The sequence below is a fragment of the Lontra canadensis genome, unplaced genomic scaffold, assembly GCF_010015895.1.
Source record: "Lontra canadensis isolate GAN:19392208 unplaced genomic scaffold, GSC_riverotter_1.0 scaffold28, whole genome shotgun sequence".
Lineage (NCBI taxonomy): Eukaryota > Metazoa > Chordata > Mammalia > Carnivora > Mustelidae > Lontra > Lontra canadensis.
In genome coordinates, this window is record NW_022631022.1 from 8,011,347 (window position 1) to 8,026,968 (window position 15,622).

Consider the following 15,622-nt stretch of genomic DNA (forward strand, 5'->3'; position numbering starts at 1 on the left):
TCAACACATGTGGACAACAATTTATTCAAATTGCATTGAAAATTAAGTGACTGTGCTTAAGATTATTATACCATTATACCATCCATTTGGTATGGATGATTGAATAGGTGAAGGAAATGCTATATTACATGATATGTTGCAAAAATATGAAAAGAGTATCAGTGATATGATTTGGAAAAGCGAAATCAATGAATATCCCTATCTCATGCTTTTTCAGTAGAAGAGGGTGAACTACAAAATTACTATTTTTAATGTTTTTAACAGGTGTGTTCTTTTGAAGTCTTTTAGAAGTGCAATGTTGGCTTTTGTAGTTTTTAGTTTCCTTGAAGCCCTATTGGACATTCATTCCATTACCAATATTTAGGGTTGTTTAATTATTCCAAAAAAAGAAAGAATTGCCCTTAAGAGTTAACGTGTGGCAGGTGTTTCTTAAATGTACAAATGGCAACATTGTTTTCAAATAAGATAATTACAACTGTGTACAGTATGCTTCTTCATTAGTAAGTAATTAAATAATTTACTAAATTGTGCAATAACTCATAATGACACATGCTAACCCTGCTCAATTATAGGAACTAGTGATAAAAGAATTTCTTGCACACATGCCTAATATTTATTAGGGTAGTAATTTTTGATTCCTGAAGAAGTCAGCTTGCCATTTTCAAAATACTGAGGAATGCTCAATTCAAGGAAAATGTTTTTAAAATTTTGAGAGTCATAGCATAATGGTTAAGAGTGCATACCCTAGAACCCACTTACAAAGGTCGTTCTTAAGGTTCCACCATTTTTTAGCCTTCTGTTCCCAGCAAGTTTCTTAACTTTTCTGTGCTCCAGTTTTCTCATCTCTAAAAAGAGAGTTCAGGGTAAATGTTAAAAAGAGCATCAGTGCCTACCACAGAGTAAGTCTCAAGGAATTGTTAACCAATGGGAGAGGTTAAAGAAGCAACAACTGTGTTGTGTAATTATCGGAAAGCCCTTTTGATTTTGGAAAGTTATCTTTGGGGACATAAGGCTTCAGTGGATACTCGAAATCGAATGTGAATTTTGGAGTCTTCTGAGTTGAATGCCTCATTTAATCTACCTCTGTCTTACAAAATGGAAGAGAGGAGCACTGATTTTTTTTTTTTTTTAGATGCGAGCCGAACATATTTAGAAGAATTTTAACATTTCTTAATATGACAGAGGAGCATACCCAAATCTATCCTTGTTTCAGTACTCAGAGCATACCTCCCCAGTGCAGGACTGGACATAAATAATAGGTTACTTCTGAGAGCGGCGAAGGGACTTTTGATCAAATGCTGTCAGCCAAACAAATCCCATCCTATAAGCTGGAGCTTAAATGTGAGCATCCGAATGACTATTGACATGTGGCACCACTGTCTGAAATGTCAATAGTAATAAAATGAGTATTTCATAATGCAGAATAATTGATTACTCTGCCTGACTGAACAGAAACATATTTTCTCTGCGAAAGCAAAATAATGCCAGCATTTGCTCCTGGAATGCTCCTCGCTGCGAGACTCGGATTTCCCAATGAAGCCCACGTACTCCGCAGCCCTTGATCATGCATGACAAAAATAGAGAGAACCATCTGTAACTGCTTATCTTTTCTCCATTATTTGAAAATATATTTTTAAGATACTTCTTAAAAAATAAAAAATGGCCCGTATACAAAGCATCTATATTAATAGAACTGTCGCAGATAATTTTCAGAACTTAAAAGGATGAGATACAGAATCAAATAATATTCAATTTATCTTGTTCATCCTAAAATGTCCTGCTTAGCGTTTTGCTCTGAGGAAATAACACCCATTTCCAGTTTTATTCTTCCTCTGTGTGCTGTGATGTGGAACTCTTTTGCTCTGTGTGTTTTATTAAGTGTAATTTAACTTTATGACTATCAAACCGACTATTAATCCTTACAATAAGACTATGAAATGGGTGAGCAGCAAAGAGATTTATTTTCTAAAGCACAATTCTCTTGTTCTGCCCTCGATTATTTTTTCAAAACTCATTCTTTGAATGTATATGGTTTGCAAAGGTCTGTGCTAGGCACTGTGAGGAAAAGCAGAAGAGATAGTAACAACCTACATTGTGAGCTTTCTCTATGCCTTGTCTATATGTGCTGTATGTTGCTGTGAACCTTCACTACTAGCTTCTTAAGAGAGGCATTTTCTTTCTCTGTATCTTCATCTGCATTCTGCCCGCCTGTTAAGATGTTCTTTATTCCTTTTTCTAGCCACTAGATTTGTCTTTCAAAGTGTGAGTTCAAGTGGTACCTCTTCCATCAAGTCCTTCTTCTCATAAAATTTAAGTTTAACCCTGCACAAAGTACCTCCTCTTACTCTTGGCTTACATAGCACCTTATTTCTGGAACGTTGTTTCTGCCTTACATTGTAAGGATGGCATCCACGCGCCTGCTAGATGGCAAGCTCCTTGAGCGAAGGTCTGACATCTTAATCTTTTTCTTTCCCTCTTCATGTCCTGGCACACATTCTTTAAATTATAACACACAGATGTTTACATTCTGCATTGGATGGGAGCTCACTCTCTTACAGGAGATAAGATCTAAGAAAGTGAGACCGCAAGACCCTTTAGAACAAGGGATCATTTAATTTGTATTCATCCTCGTATTCCCAATACTTAGCAGGTACTTAATAAATGCTTGTTTAATACACATACACACAGTTTCAAAATTGTAAAAAGCTTAGCAAATGTGCTTTCTAATAGTCATTCCAACACAAACTTTATTAAGATCAGTAATTTATGCCAAGCACAGGCTCTATGTGTACAACAATGTAGGCGCTAGTGGGGTTAGTGATGGTATTTCCACTCATGAGCCCTACTAAGAAGTAATCACTCTATCCTTTCTTTAAGTTGTTTAATCCTCGCAGTGGCCTGTCAAGGCTCCACCAGCCTTATTTCACATATGAGGAAACACAGGTTTATTCAAATCACTCAGCTAGTGAGTGGGATAAAGTTTGGTTTGGGGCCCAGCTTTGCCTAATGTGAGAGCTCGTTCGACCATACGGCAGAGTTCAGTGACGCAAAGAAGCCTCCTTGGAGAGGTAAGTTGATGTGGTGCAGCAGAGAGAAGGAGATGTGGCTCCTAAGAAGTGGATAGGATGTGATCGTGAATGTAGTTGTGGGATGTTTGAGTTGCGGGAGCACTTCAATGTCTGTTCCCATTCCTTCATTTTACAGGGAAGGGGCCTGAGAAGTGAAACTAGTCCAGGGTGCCGTAGACAGCTAGTTAAGTGTGAAATGTGAACCCAGGCTCCAGGTTTTGAGTTTATTTCTAGTTGTCATATTCCTTTAACTAAAAAATGATTTCCTGAATAGCCTGTTCCCCTGCCCTCTGCAGGAGTGGGGTGAGAACACTCCATGAGAACACAAGTGACAGAGGTCCTTTAGGCCTCTGGTGTGCATCTCCTTCCTTGCTGCCTTGGCAGGTGTGTGTGTGTGTGTGTGTGTGTGTGTCTGTAGTAAGACACCTGCTACCTACCTATTTCATGGAGGTTGCTCACATCTGTATGCCTGTGAACTTCACCCTTCCCCTCATTGTGTCGGTTACAAAACATCTGCCAGTTCCTGAATTTCCCAATAGATGTATGAGATATGTGGTTCCAGAAATCTCAGAATCCCTTCACCATTGTCTCAATCCAGCCAAATCTTTCACCTCCAACATCTCATTATACTAATAACCACACTAATGATTTGGAGCCGTCTGTCAACTGTGAGGGGCAAAGTGCTGTGCAAACATCTTTTCAGTGGGCAACCAGACACTGCCTTCCTTTAGGGTTGCTCAGATGACTCAGGGAGTTGACTTCTCTACAGTATCCAGAGCCAAGGTCAACTGATTTGTGAGCTTGTTCTTGTTTGATTCTCCAGGACAATAGCAGGCGCATTATACACATTCAGTGAATGTGCTTGATAATGTGAAAGGTGTGTGCGTGTGTGTCTGAATGTGTACAATTGAAGATATCTCTTGCCACCAAAGTACAGTTTATTTTACCGTATTTCATGGACTATGTGTAAGTATACACACATGTACATCTATACCGACATCTACATTTGTTTTTGTTTTTTTTTTAAAGATTGTATTTATTTATTTGACAGACAGAGATCACAAGCAGGCAGAGAGGCAGGCAGAGAGAGGAGGAAGCAGGCTCCCTGCTGAGCAGAGAGCCCGATGCGGGACTCGATCCCAGGACCCCGAGATCATGACCTGAGCTGAAGGCAGAGGCTTTAACCCACTGAGCCACCCAGGCGCCCCACATCTACATTTGTTTTAAAATCACGAGTGGCAAGCGAGCTATATTCATCTGTTCATCCTCTGACCCTTCCACTCATTAATAAGGTGGCCTCTCTGTCACCCCTGCTTTCCAGATGTCACCAATATTATGCCATTTTTTTTTAATGTTCCTTTATGAGACACTGGCTCCTTCCAGAAAAATTAAGCAAGTCTGTCAAGTATTATAGGTAAGTTTGTGCCTTCTCTGTAGCTTTCCAAGTAGTCTTATTTAGAACTCTCTGGGCCTGACCCTGTCCGGTCCCCAGGAGACCTGCTCCTCTGGCTCTGTGTCGGTCAGACTGGCCCAAGTCCTACAGATCACAGTGCAGTGGTGGTTAAGAATTCGGTTGAATCAAGCTGTCTAGGACCACATTAACCTTTCACTGATCCCTTTCTTGTTCTGCTAGAAAGAAATTAATTGAATTAGCAGGCTGCCACACACTAGAGAGGGAGAAGCAGGGCCTGGTTGAGATGCAGAGCCAAAATCCTCTCTCACGTGCAGCCGCAAACATTGAAATCATCTTGTGTTAGGAGATCCTTGCCCACTCAAGAAAAATCTCTTGGTCCATTGGTTTGCCATTCTCCCTAACAGCAGCATTCTAGTGTGATTCAGTGCGGTATGCCAAACCTCATTTGGTGGAAAATCAAATATACCCTCATAAAGTATCATTTCTTTATTTAATCTCTGAAAGTGGGAAGATTGGCACCAATTTACTGATTACATTCCAGTCCAGATATCCTGTAGAAATATAGCAGGCTTTCCTCACATAGGCATTTGGGAACAACCTGGCACCAGAAGTGTCTCTCCACTTTCTTGCTAAGTGACAGATCAAATGTGAATTCCAGTATATAGGGACCCCATGTGGGGCTGTTACCGGTCTGGAGGACTCTGAAATGAATTACATGTGTTTATAAGTATGTAGGGTACCTTCCTTTTCTGAGATTAGCCAATAGAAACATTTGAATAAAAAAGTAATGTGTAACGTAACTCTATTCATGGTAAAGAATCCCCATCCTGTGTAATTACCTTCATGTAAGCAATACTCTTTTTCTATTTTCTTTTCAGAACACTTGGTAAAAAAAATTTTAAGTGGAAAGAATATATTGCTTAACACTGTTTCTCCCCCACAGTAGGTACTCTGCAAATCTTTGTTATTAGACTCCAAATAATTATTCCTCCATGTTAATATATAGTTGGTAAAAGTTTGCACAGAAATGTGCGTCGTTTATGGTTCAAATTTGGTGGTATCAGAGGGGTTATGGATCCTTTCATTCCTGACTGATTTATTTGGTGGAAGACTTAAAATTTCATAGAAAGTTTGTATTTCAAGTTTGTTTTGTTTTAAACAGCTCTCATTTTTACTTTCAAAGTTTCATGAGAGCTTTATGTTAATATAAAGAACAATATTGTACCCTAGGTTAAAAGCTGAAGACATTTAATAGAGGCATGTATTACAAATAGCATCTAGCCACACAGGAAGGTTAAGACTTAATATCTGAAATTCTGTTGCTCATTATTTATAGGACCAGAATGAAACACATTTCCAAAGGCTAAGGTCAGTATTACATTATCCTGGAAATGTCTTTGTTGAATAAATGTGTAAATATCTCAAAGAAGTATTATTAGATTATATTTCTATTGGGGACATATCTATAGGATGACTGATTCTACTACTTGTAATTGCAGGAGCACACATGTCACGTTACATGTCATTCCCGATTACCGATTTCATTTGAAATGGTCTGGAAATAAATACCGATTACTAGTAATGTAAGACTATTTACCTTGGAGTCAGATGTCTGACAGGCAGGCTAGAGCTAATGGATTTGCTCATTTTCAAAGCATTGTTTTCTAAAACAGGATACTGTTTTAAAGTAACACTGTGAATTTTCCGAGATGTGTATCTGGATTCATTCGCACAGAATATGAAGAACATACCTAGAAGCATGCAATCACTGATGTCTTTCCATCCTTCAGCGGTACAAAGGAAAGAAAATTGTACCTGGGACCTACCTACTGGAAAGCTTGGCTTTACTTTTCCTTGTTTTAAAGACCTGAGGACTAGGGGAAATCAAGAACCAAATATGAAGGATGGTGTCAATGTAACTGAGGGGTGTTGCCTCATTGGGAGATACAGTTGCATCATGGGAAGGTGGTGTGATTTAATTTCATAATTGTAAACATCACAGTGGGTATGGTTGGTTCATTTGAAACTCTTGTCCACTTTGCTATGGCTGGACAGCTGAATTAACATGGGTAGGTCTTGGCTTCACACTTTCATAATTTCTTATTTTTGTGGTTTTATTTGAAAAAATGTAAAGTAGGAGGATGGGGTAAAATGGCGATGGCATTAAGGAGGGCATGTGATGTGATGAGTACTGGGTGTTATATGCAACTGATAAGTTATCGAACATGCCATCTGAATCTAATGTACTATAAATTGGCTAATTTAATTGAAATTAAAAAAAGAAAAAATCTAAAGGAAAAACTGTTAGGATGATTTTAGCTGAAATCAAACTTTTATAAAGCTATGTCTTGATTTCTGACCTTCTAAATCAGGACTGTGTAAATTTTGCCTTGAAAGGGAGGCTGGGGATGGTGGGGAGTATATGAATCCTAGTTTTCTACAGAGCTGATTGTCTGACTGTGTTTTAAATCATAGCGCAACTCAGGACAATGATAACTGTTTTATGGGGGGGAAATGCTAGGGCTCTCCTTATATAATCAGCATGAAGTCATCAATTAATAACTATATAATATTTTGAGTTGTAAATGGAAATACAGACCATCAGAAAAGAAAGGAAAATTGAAGTTGTGTGAAGTAACAGTAGCAGGTATGCAAACTGGGCTTTTGAGATTTTTTTTTTTTTTTCCTGTTGTGGTCAAAGTCAATGTTATGAACATTCAGCAAAATTTTAAATAATACAGACTCTGGGTATGAAGCATCTGAAATTCATCTTCAAGAGATTCATCTAGTAATACTGTCAAGATTTAAGTTTCCATAGGCCAGTAAAAAGAATTAAGCTTCAAAGTTCAGAGGGAATTAAGTTTTAATTTTAAGTGAGAATTCACAAAGGTTACCTTTATATAGGTATTTTTGTTTTCCTGCCCAAAGTGGCACAATATCTCATCTTTAGGCTGTAAAAAGTAGAATCTTTCCCACCTGTAGATGGGTTCCCTGGAGAGAATGATGGATATGGAAGAGTCTGGGAATTTAGTGGCTCAAGTTGGCTGGCGATGGGATTATCATTTAGGATATTCACGTAGTTTTCAGCCCTCCTTCCAGGTAACAGTGTTCCTGGGGGAAGAGAGAGGTGTAAACAGAGACCTTTGGTGAAGTTGGTGTGGTGGAGATTACCAACGTTTGGGTGGGCGGAGGTCCCCCTGCCCAGGCCAAGTCTCCCATGAAAGACTTAGAAGGCACTCACTCCACTCGGCCGCAAGGTCCCGGGTGACAGCGTTCTGCGCGGATCCGTATGGGCCCCCCTTTCCGAACAGAGCTGGGGCGCTCTGGGAAACGAGGGTGACTATGACTCCCCAGGCCAAATCCCTCTTTTCCGCCGACGAACCGGAGTATTTAACGCCCCGGGGGGCTCGGGAAAGGCAGCAGGAGAGCGGCGTGGGATTGCGTGCCCCTTGCCCCACCAGGTGGGGGCAGAAAGTGGTCAGGCGCGCGTTCCGCGGGGCGCTGCGTCCAGAGAGCACCCTGGCGACCACAGGTGCTCTGGGAGGCGAAGAGAAAGCCGGGGGCCTGGGCGCGGGCCGGGGGCGCGGCAGGGCAGCACCCGGCTGGGGTGCGCCCGCGGAGCCGCTGCAGCTCACCTGCCCGCGGGGGCGGGGCGGGGCGCGGCGCTCGGGCGCGCCTGCCTCCCGCCTCCCGCCTCCCGCCCGGGGAGGAAGCGGAGGGGCGCGGTGTAAACAGAGCGGCGGCCGTGATGTCAGCCGGTCACATGGAGCCTCTTATGGCTCGGGATGGCTCTCGGCGGGCGGGCAGCTGCGGCAGCTGCTGCTGTGGCTCGGGCGGCGGCGGCGCGGCGGCGGCAGAGGGGGCTCCGGGGTCGGACCATCGGCTCTCCCTGCGCTCTCCGCACCGCGGCTTAAATGATGTATTTTGTGATCGCAGCGATGAAAGGTGAGCCGGGAGCCCCGCCGGGGCCGGGTGGGCTGGCTGCTCCGGGGGGCGGGGAGGAGGGCGCGCAGGGGGAGGGGTGGGCGCGCCTGCCCGAGCGCACGTACTGCCCCGGGCTGGGCGCCCGAGCCCCGCCAGGGCCTTCTGGGCCACAGCGGCGGCGCCACCTGAGCCCGGCCGGGGGATCAGCCTGACTCCTGTAGGGGGCAAAGGCGCACGGGCTGGAGCCCCCTCTTCCTCCCCCTCTGACTCCTGTCAGCAGCCCGGGTCCGCCTGGCACCCGGCGGGGCTCTCGGAAGAAAGTTTGCTGGGAGTCGCGGCGCTTCTGGAAGGGAGGGGAGGATCTGAAGAGCTCGGAGGAAGCCGGGGACGCCCGCGGTCGGTCCCCAGGGCCCGCACCCCGGACAGCTCCGGCCTACATAGGGAAGGCGCTGCGGCCGGGCCGGGCCATGCGTGCGCGCGGACGCGATGTCATCTCTGGGGACTGGTCAGCGCCCCGGGCCTCGCGCCCTCCCCACTTCCCCCCACCCCGTGGCGGCCCGGAAGCCCGGAGCGCCCGAGCGGCCGCGGGCGGGGAAAGTGCGGCCGTTTCGCCCTGCGTCCCGCCGCGGCTACTTCCGAAAGCGCCCGGGCCCGAGCGAGACGGGCTTCTCGAACGTGCCAAGACTCTCCCAGTTGCCGCCCGCAGCCGCAGCGCACCTCCGCTTTGATACTTTGGGTTGTGGATGGACATGGGGAGGCAACCTTGCCCACAGGAGTCGCGGGCGGCCGTGCAAGTTAGACAGCGGTGAGGGCCGACGCGCGCGGGTTCGTCGCGGTCGAGTCTCCCCGCGCGGCCTTCCGCCCTGGTCAGGATTTCTGAGCAGGCTGGTGGGAATGGCAGGGGGAACTAGTGGAAGACAGGGTCGACTCGAGGGCTTCCCAGGTGAGGGGGAAAGAAACGAGGCAAGTCAGGGAAGTTTCTCCTGGGAGAGCCAAAGTTTGGAGGTGTGCAGGAAGTCGCCTGTGCGGCCCGGAGAAGCCAAGCCGCGCTCTTAGGACTCTTGCAAACAGCCGTGGAGAAACTCAGCCGGCAGCACGTTGCCCGCCTGTGCGCCGGCAGGTTCCTCCGGGGAGATAATCTGCCCGAGCGGCTTCGCGGACCCGGCCGCTGGCCGCGGGGATTTGGAACCCATCTGTTTGCGGCGCACCCGGCTCCCCTAGTGCGCAGCATTTTTGCAGATCCAGACTGTCCTGCGGGCACTGCCCATCCGTGCGGGCGCCGGGAGCGCGGTGAACGTTTGGTGGGTTGAGGTTTGGTTGCAGTCCGGGATGAAGGACACTAGTTCGGTATCCGAGCTGCGTTTACTTTCGGATCATCGAGCTTTGCCTTTCTTCACTAGAGACTGGGCGGCATCTCTTTTATTAATTATTAACAGGCCGAAATGTGCTGGACACTAAGATGAGCTGCTTAAGATGAAATTTCTCTAGACGACGTACGCACCGCAAATTTTCTATCTTTCCCTCGTGGCTTTCGGAAAACAGGGTTTAAGCGTTTTTAGAATAAGCAACTGATAAAGGAGGGAAAACCTCCCATGTGATACACGTTCTTAAGCACTTAAAATCATTTTGTAAAGAAAAAAATGTTTGTCTTACCGACTTTTTTTGGTAAAAGAAAGCTATGCTCCTCCTCTCCCCCTCAGAAAAACTTTTATGCTATTTCCTGCGTTTTATTAATCCTGTAAGAGTAAAACGACTCAAATAGCCTTCGCAGTCAAGACATTTTCTTGTGGTGGGTTTTTTTTTTTTTTTCCCTCCCCTTTAAGTTACAAAGTGGATTTTGCTCTTTGGAAGATGTTAATGCCAGTCTTTATCCATTTTATGTTGTATAATTTGTGTTGATTGGGGGAAGGGTGAAAACCTAAGACTATTTCCCCTCATGAACAGTAACCACCAAACAATAAGGAAAGTATGTTTTAATATTTAATCTAATGTTGATGTTTCCCAGTACAGAGGATTTTGCTTTTGTAGCTCTAGTACAAAGTTCAGTACTATCCCTTACTAATATAATCATGAGAATCACACAACCACCAACATCCCCCAAAAGCTCTAGCCCACACATTTGTCTTGGAGTGACCTCTGGCTGCCATTAGATAATAGATTCATAGTAATGTGCTTTGAGAAAAGTAGCTCAGAAGTACTGGCAATGCAGTTTTTCTGTAAGCGTGAGAGAGAAATAGAATGCATCTGGACAATTAGAATATTTCATTTCCAATATCTTCACATCCTGTGTTTTAATGGGATTATCTCACTGTGGTGCAAATTTAAACTGAAGAAAAATAGTTTGTGGGAAAATGAGGAATGCTGTAAATGTTTCCATATCAGATTTAAGGGGAAAAAAACTGGCCCAGAATCATATTAAATACTTCCCTACTGCCTCTTATTTTTAATAGTTAAATTGGTTCCATATGTAAAAGAGTTTGCATAATTAGATTTGTCGTGCAAAACAGAAATAGTCTTTATAATACAGCTTTTTGGTACATGTATGCATGTGGATAGGGGAGGAGAGAACAAGCGACCATAAAAGAGAAACATTCTCTTTGTTGGCTGGTTACTTAGGTTTTTTAAACATCATTAAATCAGGCCTTTTGAACTTACCAAAGAAGAAAATCCTTCCTCTGCGTTAGTTGTCAAATAAGTTTAGGCTTAAAGTGGTTTCATGCTTAGAAGTAATAAATCTTCATTTAAGCAACTCTAGTCTCATCCTTCAGTTTTGTTTTTGTTTAATTAACAACAAAATTCCAATACCATTTGGATTGCTTCTTGGGCAAACAGAGAGAGCCAGCGATAACATTTATAATCAGGGGAGCACTTGTTCTGCTCATCATAAAAGTGCATTGGCCAAATGTCAGGCAGCAGCCAAGTGCTGAAAGGAAATGCAAGGACTTCATCAGTTTCCGTAGATTATATACCCCTTTGCTTCACGAGTGCTCAGCCTATGCTCATGTAAATGGAGTTAGAGTGGAGAAAGGCTTACAGGGAATTTCTGTCCCATAATAGATTCTTCCCCCAGCACAATTCATGTGCAAATGCAGAACTTCACCTTCTTGCTTTGAAAATATTTTGTGTGTTGGTGATTAGTAGTATTTCCAACTCGCATAAATTTGATTTTGTAGTTTTGAAGAACTTGGGCTTTCTTTTTACCCAATGAAATGTGAATTTTATCCCTGGTCTGCTTTCACGCACCCTGTCAGTGGTATCCCTTAGCAGGGATTTTTGTCCCATTTTTGTGACCTTTGATGAGTAGGATTGGGAGAAGGGTGATGGCTGGGTCTTGAAAGAAGAAAATGCAAAGGGCTGTGCCACTGGGCAGAGTTCATCGGGCAAGAAGGGGTCAGTTCTTTTAAAGACAAAGAGGAACTCTGAATCCATCTGTCCATGGGAGGAGGGGGGAGCTCAGACCCTCTAGGAAATAGAGAATATTTTTAAAGCACCCTTTTCTTGAGCAGCCTCTTGATTTTGTATATTTGAATCACATCACTTGAAATACAAAGCAACATCATACTCGAGTAAACCACTTTGCCCTCAATTTGAATTAAACCATGTAATTTCTTGATGCTGCCCAGTTATAAAATAATACAATTTGTAAATGGAAGTGCTCCGATAGATGGAGGGATGGATAGATGGATAGATAGATAGAATGAATACGATTTATATCTTCGCGGTTATTTTATAACTAGTGGATAAATTAGTAAATATATATTAATAGTTCTTACTGCATTCCTTTTTCTCTCACCTTTCCCTTCCAGCCAAGTGAACCACAATGAAATGGATGAGATCAGCAAGTAGATAATTGCAAAGCACCTGCAATAACACCCAGCCACTTTGTAATTTGCTCAGGGGCGTCTAAGAAAATAATATTTACAAATGACCATTTACTGAGAGAAAAAGTTACTAGATAGATGGATAGATCCATCTGCAGAGGTAGTGTTAGAGTTCAGTTTTCTTATAATTAAATTATTTTAGTCATCAGTAAAACCCATTGCATGGAGTAAATCTAAGTACCTCGTCATAGAAGTATTTTCTGATGCATTCTAAATATTCCTAGTGCTTATTAGTAAGAAATCAAGGCTGCTTTAATCTATATATTTCATGTCTATTAAGTATTAAAACAGTAATTAGACTCTCAGAATCAGCAGCTACACCATGTGTATGCTTCTCTGCTTTGAAAAAAAAAAAAAAAAGGTAATTTGGAAAGATCCACCAGTGACAACAGGTATGAATTGACATTTGATATCATCTCAAAGACCACATATTGACTCTCCGAGGAAAGACTGACAAATTTTCCCCCTCCCCCCTTCTAGATCCTCTGCTGAGGATACCTACCTTCCTTTGAGTCATGGACTTAGAGATCCAGTCAGAGCTTTTTGTATTTGTTACTATGCATGCTTTTTCTGTAAATTGTCAGAGCATTATGTCCAGAGAAAAGAGGTCTAAATAGACCGATAATAGCATATATTAGCCCTTGTCCAAGATGCGAGAAAGCAGTTGAAAACTCTTATTTTTGGATATTCTTTTTAAAGTGACATTTGGTAGCCCTCATCATATTTTAAGGAGGTAATGTGATAATTTTAAAATCTTTGTTCCTGTATGAAAAACCATGTCCAACCTATTCCCTAGGTTTGCTAGTGATTTCATTCTTTTATTTTTATTGTGTTGTCTCTGAAGTTTACTAGACATTTCGTAAATACATAGTTGGATGAGTTAATCTATATTTGTTTTGTGCTTTATGTTTTACAAACATTCTTGTCTCATTTAATCCTCCGTGGAAAGCCACAATTACTCTCATGGTTTTTGGTTGAAAAAAAGTGAAGCTCATAGAGGTTATGTTGCCAGGCTCTTCCAGCTGATAAATGGTGAAGCAAGGACTAGAGCCCTAATTTCTACTATTTTCATGCTGTCTCCCCTGGAGGAAGCTGTGAAAATGCCCTGGATATAACTTTGTCTCTAGTTAGTGAAAATTATAACTCTGGCATTTATAAGAGAAAAAAATAGATTCAATTATGTAATGCTTTGCTGAGCCTAATATCTTTAAATTACTATTTAATAAAATCAATTTGGTACAAATGGGGTTATTCTTATTTGCTCATCATTAGCTCTCTTCATCCATGATTTTCATTAAGTCTGCTTGTTATAAGAGGATCTGGGTGAAATGTAAGCCTTACCTTCCTAAAGAATACAGAATACTATGAGGTACAGCTAACTTGTATAACCTACCTCCATTATGATAGAATTGAGCTGGAGATTTATCTGTATGTGTTCCACTCATCTTTAGGCAAAGGGAGCGTTCACAAATGTATCTTCTAATTTTAATATGCCTTTATGTAGAAAGCTGATGAAGCCTTGGACTTGTGAGTGCTGTTTTTCCATGACCGCTAAGGGACATGATTGTGGACATATTCTTGAGAAATCTGTTGTCTTTTAGAAAAGCTCACAAGAGCAAAAGTTTCCAAGTAGATAGATCTGCAAAAGCTCATTTCTTGATGGGTGTTTACTTTTCTGCTGACTGGATTGAGAGGAGTGTGAAAGCAAATCTACATTATTTCGTAGAGTCTTGGGGAGGGAAGAAACCTTAAAAGTCACTCAGACACATGTCCTGTTGGCATTTCGTTCTCCACTGCATTCCTGCCAAATGGTTGTCTGGTTGTACTTGAACACCTTTTATGACGGGAAACTCACTATTGTTCAAGATAGTTTATTCCATCTCGAATTAGAAAATTCTTATATCAAGCACAAATCTCTTTGTATTTTAAATCCCTCGATTCTGATCCTTTCTTTTGGGGCTATGTAGAACATATTTAATCCATCTTTCAAGTAAAGATTGCCAGCTATTTGAAGACTCATAGTATGAAACGCACACAACTCTGACCTTAATATTTGCTGTCCCTCTCCACTGCACTCCTTCTGTCTTCCCGCAATCTTGGTCAGTTTCTTTCTTCCTCAGGCATGCTTAAGTTTCTCTAGAACCTCTGGAAATTTTGTTGCCAAAAGTGGAACCCGAGCACTAGTTGTGGTATAATTGATTTAGCACTTAACCTGCCACGTAGTAAAGAGTAAAGATTTTTGAATTTTGTGTTAAATTTTTAAAGCTGCATAGGCTAGGCTGTAACTTTAGGACATCGCATGAGCGGTCTGTGTAATATCATTGTAATTTATGAAAGTGGACTTTTGACCTATTTATAAATGCTTTTAGGTGAACTGAAGTTGGCTATTAAATATCTAGGAAAATCAAAGATATTCTAAAAGCAATTAATGGAACACGAGAAGCGTTTATAAGGTGTTTTCCTCCAAAGAAGTGTCTGATCTGAGATAAGGCTGCCCTCTAGTGGTTACTTATTCGCGGAAAGCCGTAATGGTGCCAGTGAATTTCCCATCAGGCTAGTGGAGGGGGTCAAAGGTTGAAATTATTTTCTCACTTGCTGTGGGGCATTCTTCATCAGATTCCAAAGAGTAATGCATTGTTTTAAACGGTTATTAGAAATGGAACTGTAGTGGAGATAATGAATTTCCAAAGTTTCCATGGAAGATAGTAAGGGAAGTTTTAAAGCTGAATTATAAAATTCTTTTTCGCTCCATATTAAATTTTAAGATGTAAATACGATTTGGTTTGTGAGTAAACAATTATTATGACCTTTACGGTAATCCTTGTAATTTTTCTTTTTTAAGTTTCAACCTTGATTCTGTTCCCCAACCCTCAAATAAAATTTAAAAAGAGATTGTCATTTTGATCTGCATCTTCCCTTTTTAAATCCAGAGCCATTTTTTTTCCCCAAAAAAGTAAACATTTAGAAAGAAGAAAACTATTGTAGCTTTTTTCGGCAATAAAATGGTTTTAAACATGGGTGCAAAACTATTAACCACTTGATTTATGAAGACTTGTGGTCTTTTGGTTCATTTAAATGTAAGCAATTTGCCGCAAATATAGGGTATATGTTACATAGGTTTTTAGAACATCGTATAGAGTTTATGCTTTAAAACACTGCACAAAATAGAAATAAGAAAACACTTCTGTAATTTTCAGGATAAAAAATAATACGAGTGAATTGCATGCAGACTCAGATTTTTGGTGACATATCAAGTGTGAAACAACCATAAAACAATCTGATTTCTGGGTTGGAATCAGAGAAATAAGTATTGATCCTTTAATATCATTTAAGGA

At 41.9% G+C, this 15,622-nt stretch overlaps 1 protein-coding gene across 3 annotated transcripts in view; it reads left to right on the top strand.

Moving 5' to 3' along the window:
• RORA (RAR related orphan receptor A) overlaps positions 1-15,622 on the top strand; it is a 700,799-nt gene that overhangs the window by 597,519 nt on the left and 87,658 nt on the right. Inside the window, exon 1 of one of the 3 annotated variants that reach the window (XM_032864808.1) lies at positions 8,278-8,427. The exons of the other annotated variants lie outside the window; for them this stretch is intronic. Within the exon in view, the coding sequence (XP_032720699.1) occupies positions 8,397-8,427 (31 nt within the window). The 5' untranslated portion in view covers positions 8,278-8,396. Of the gene's footprint in view, positions 1-8,277; positions 8,428-15,622 lie in introns of those variants that run through there. 3 annotated transcript variants of the gene reach the window in all.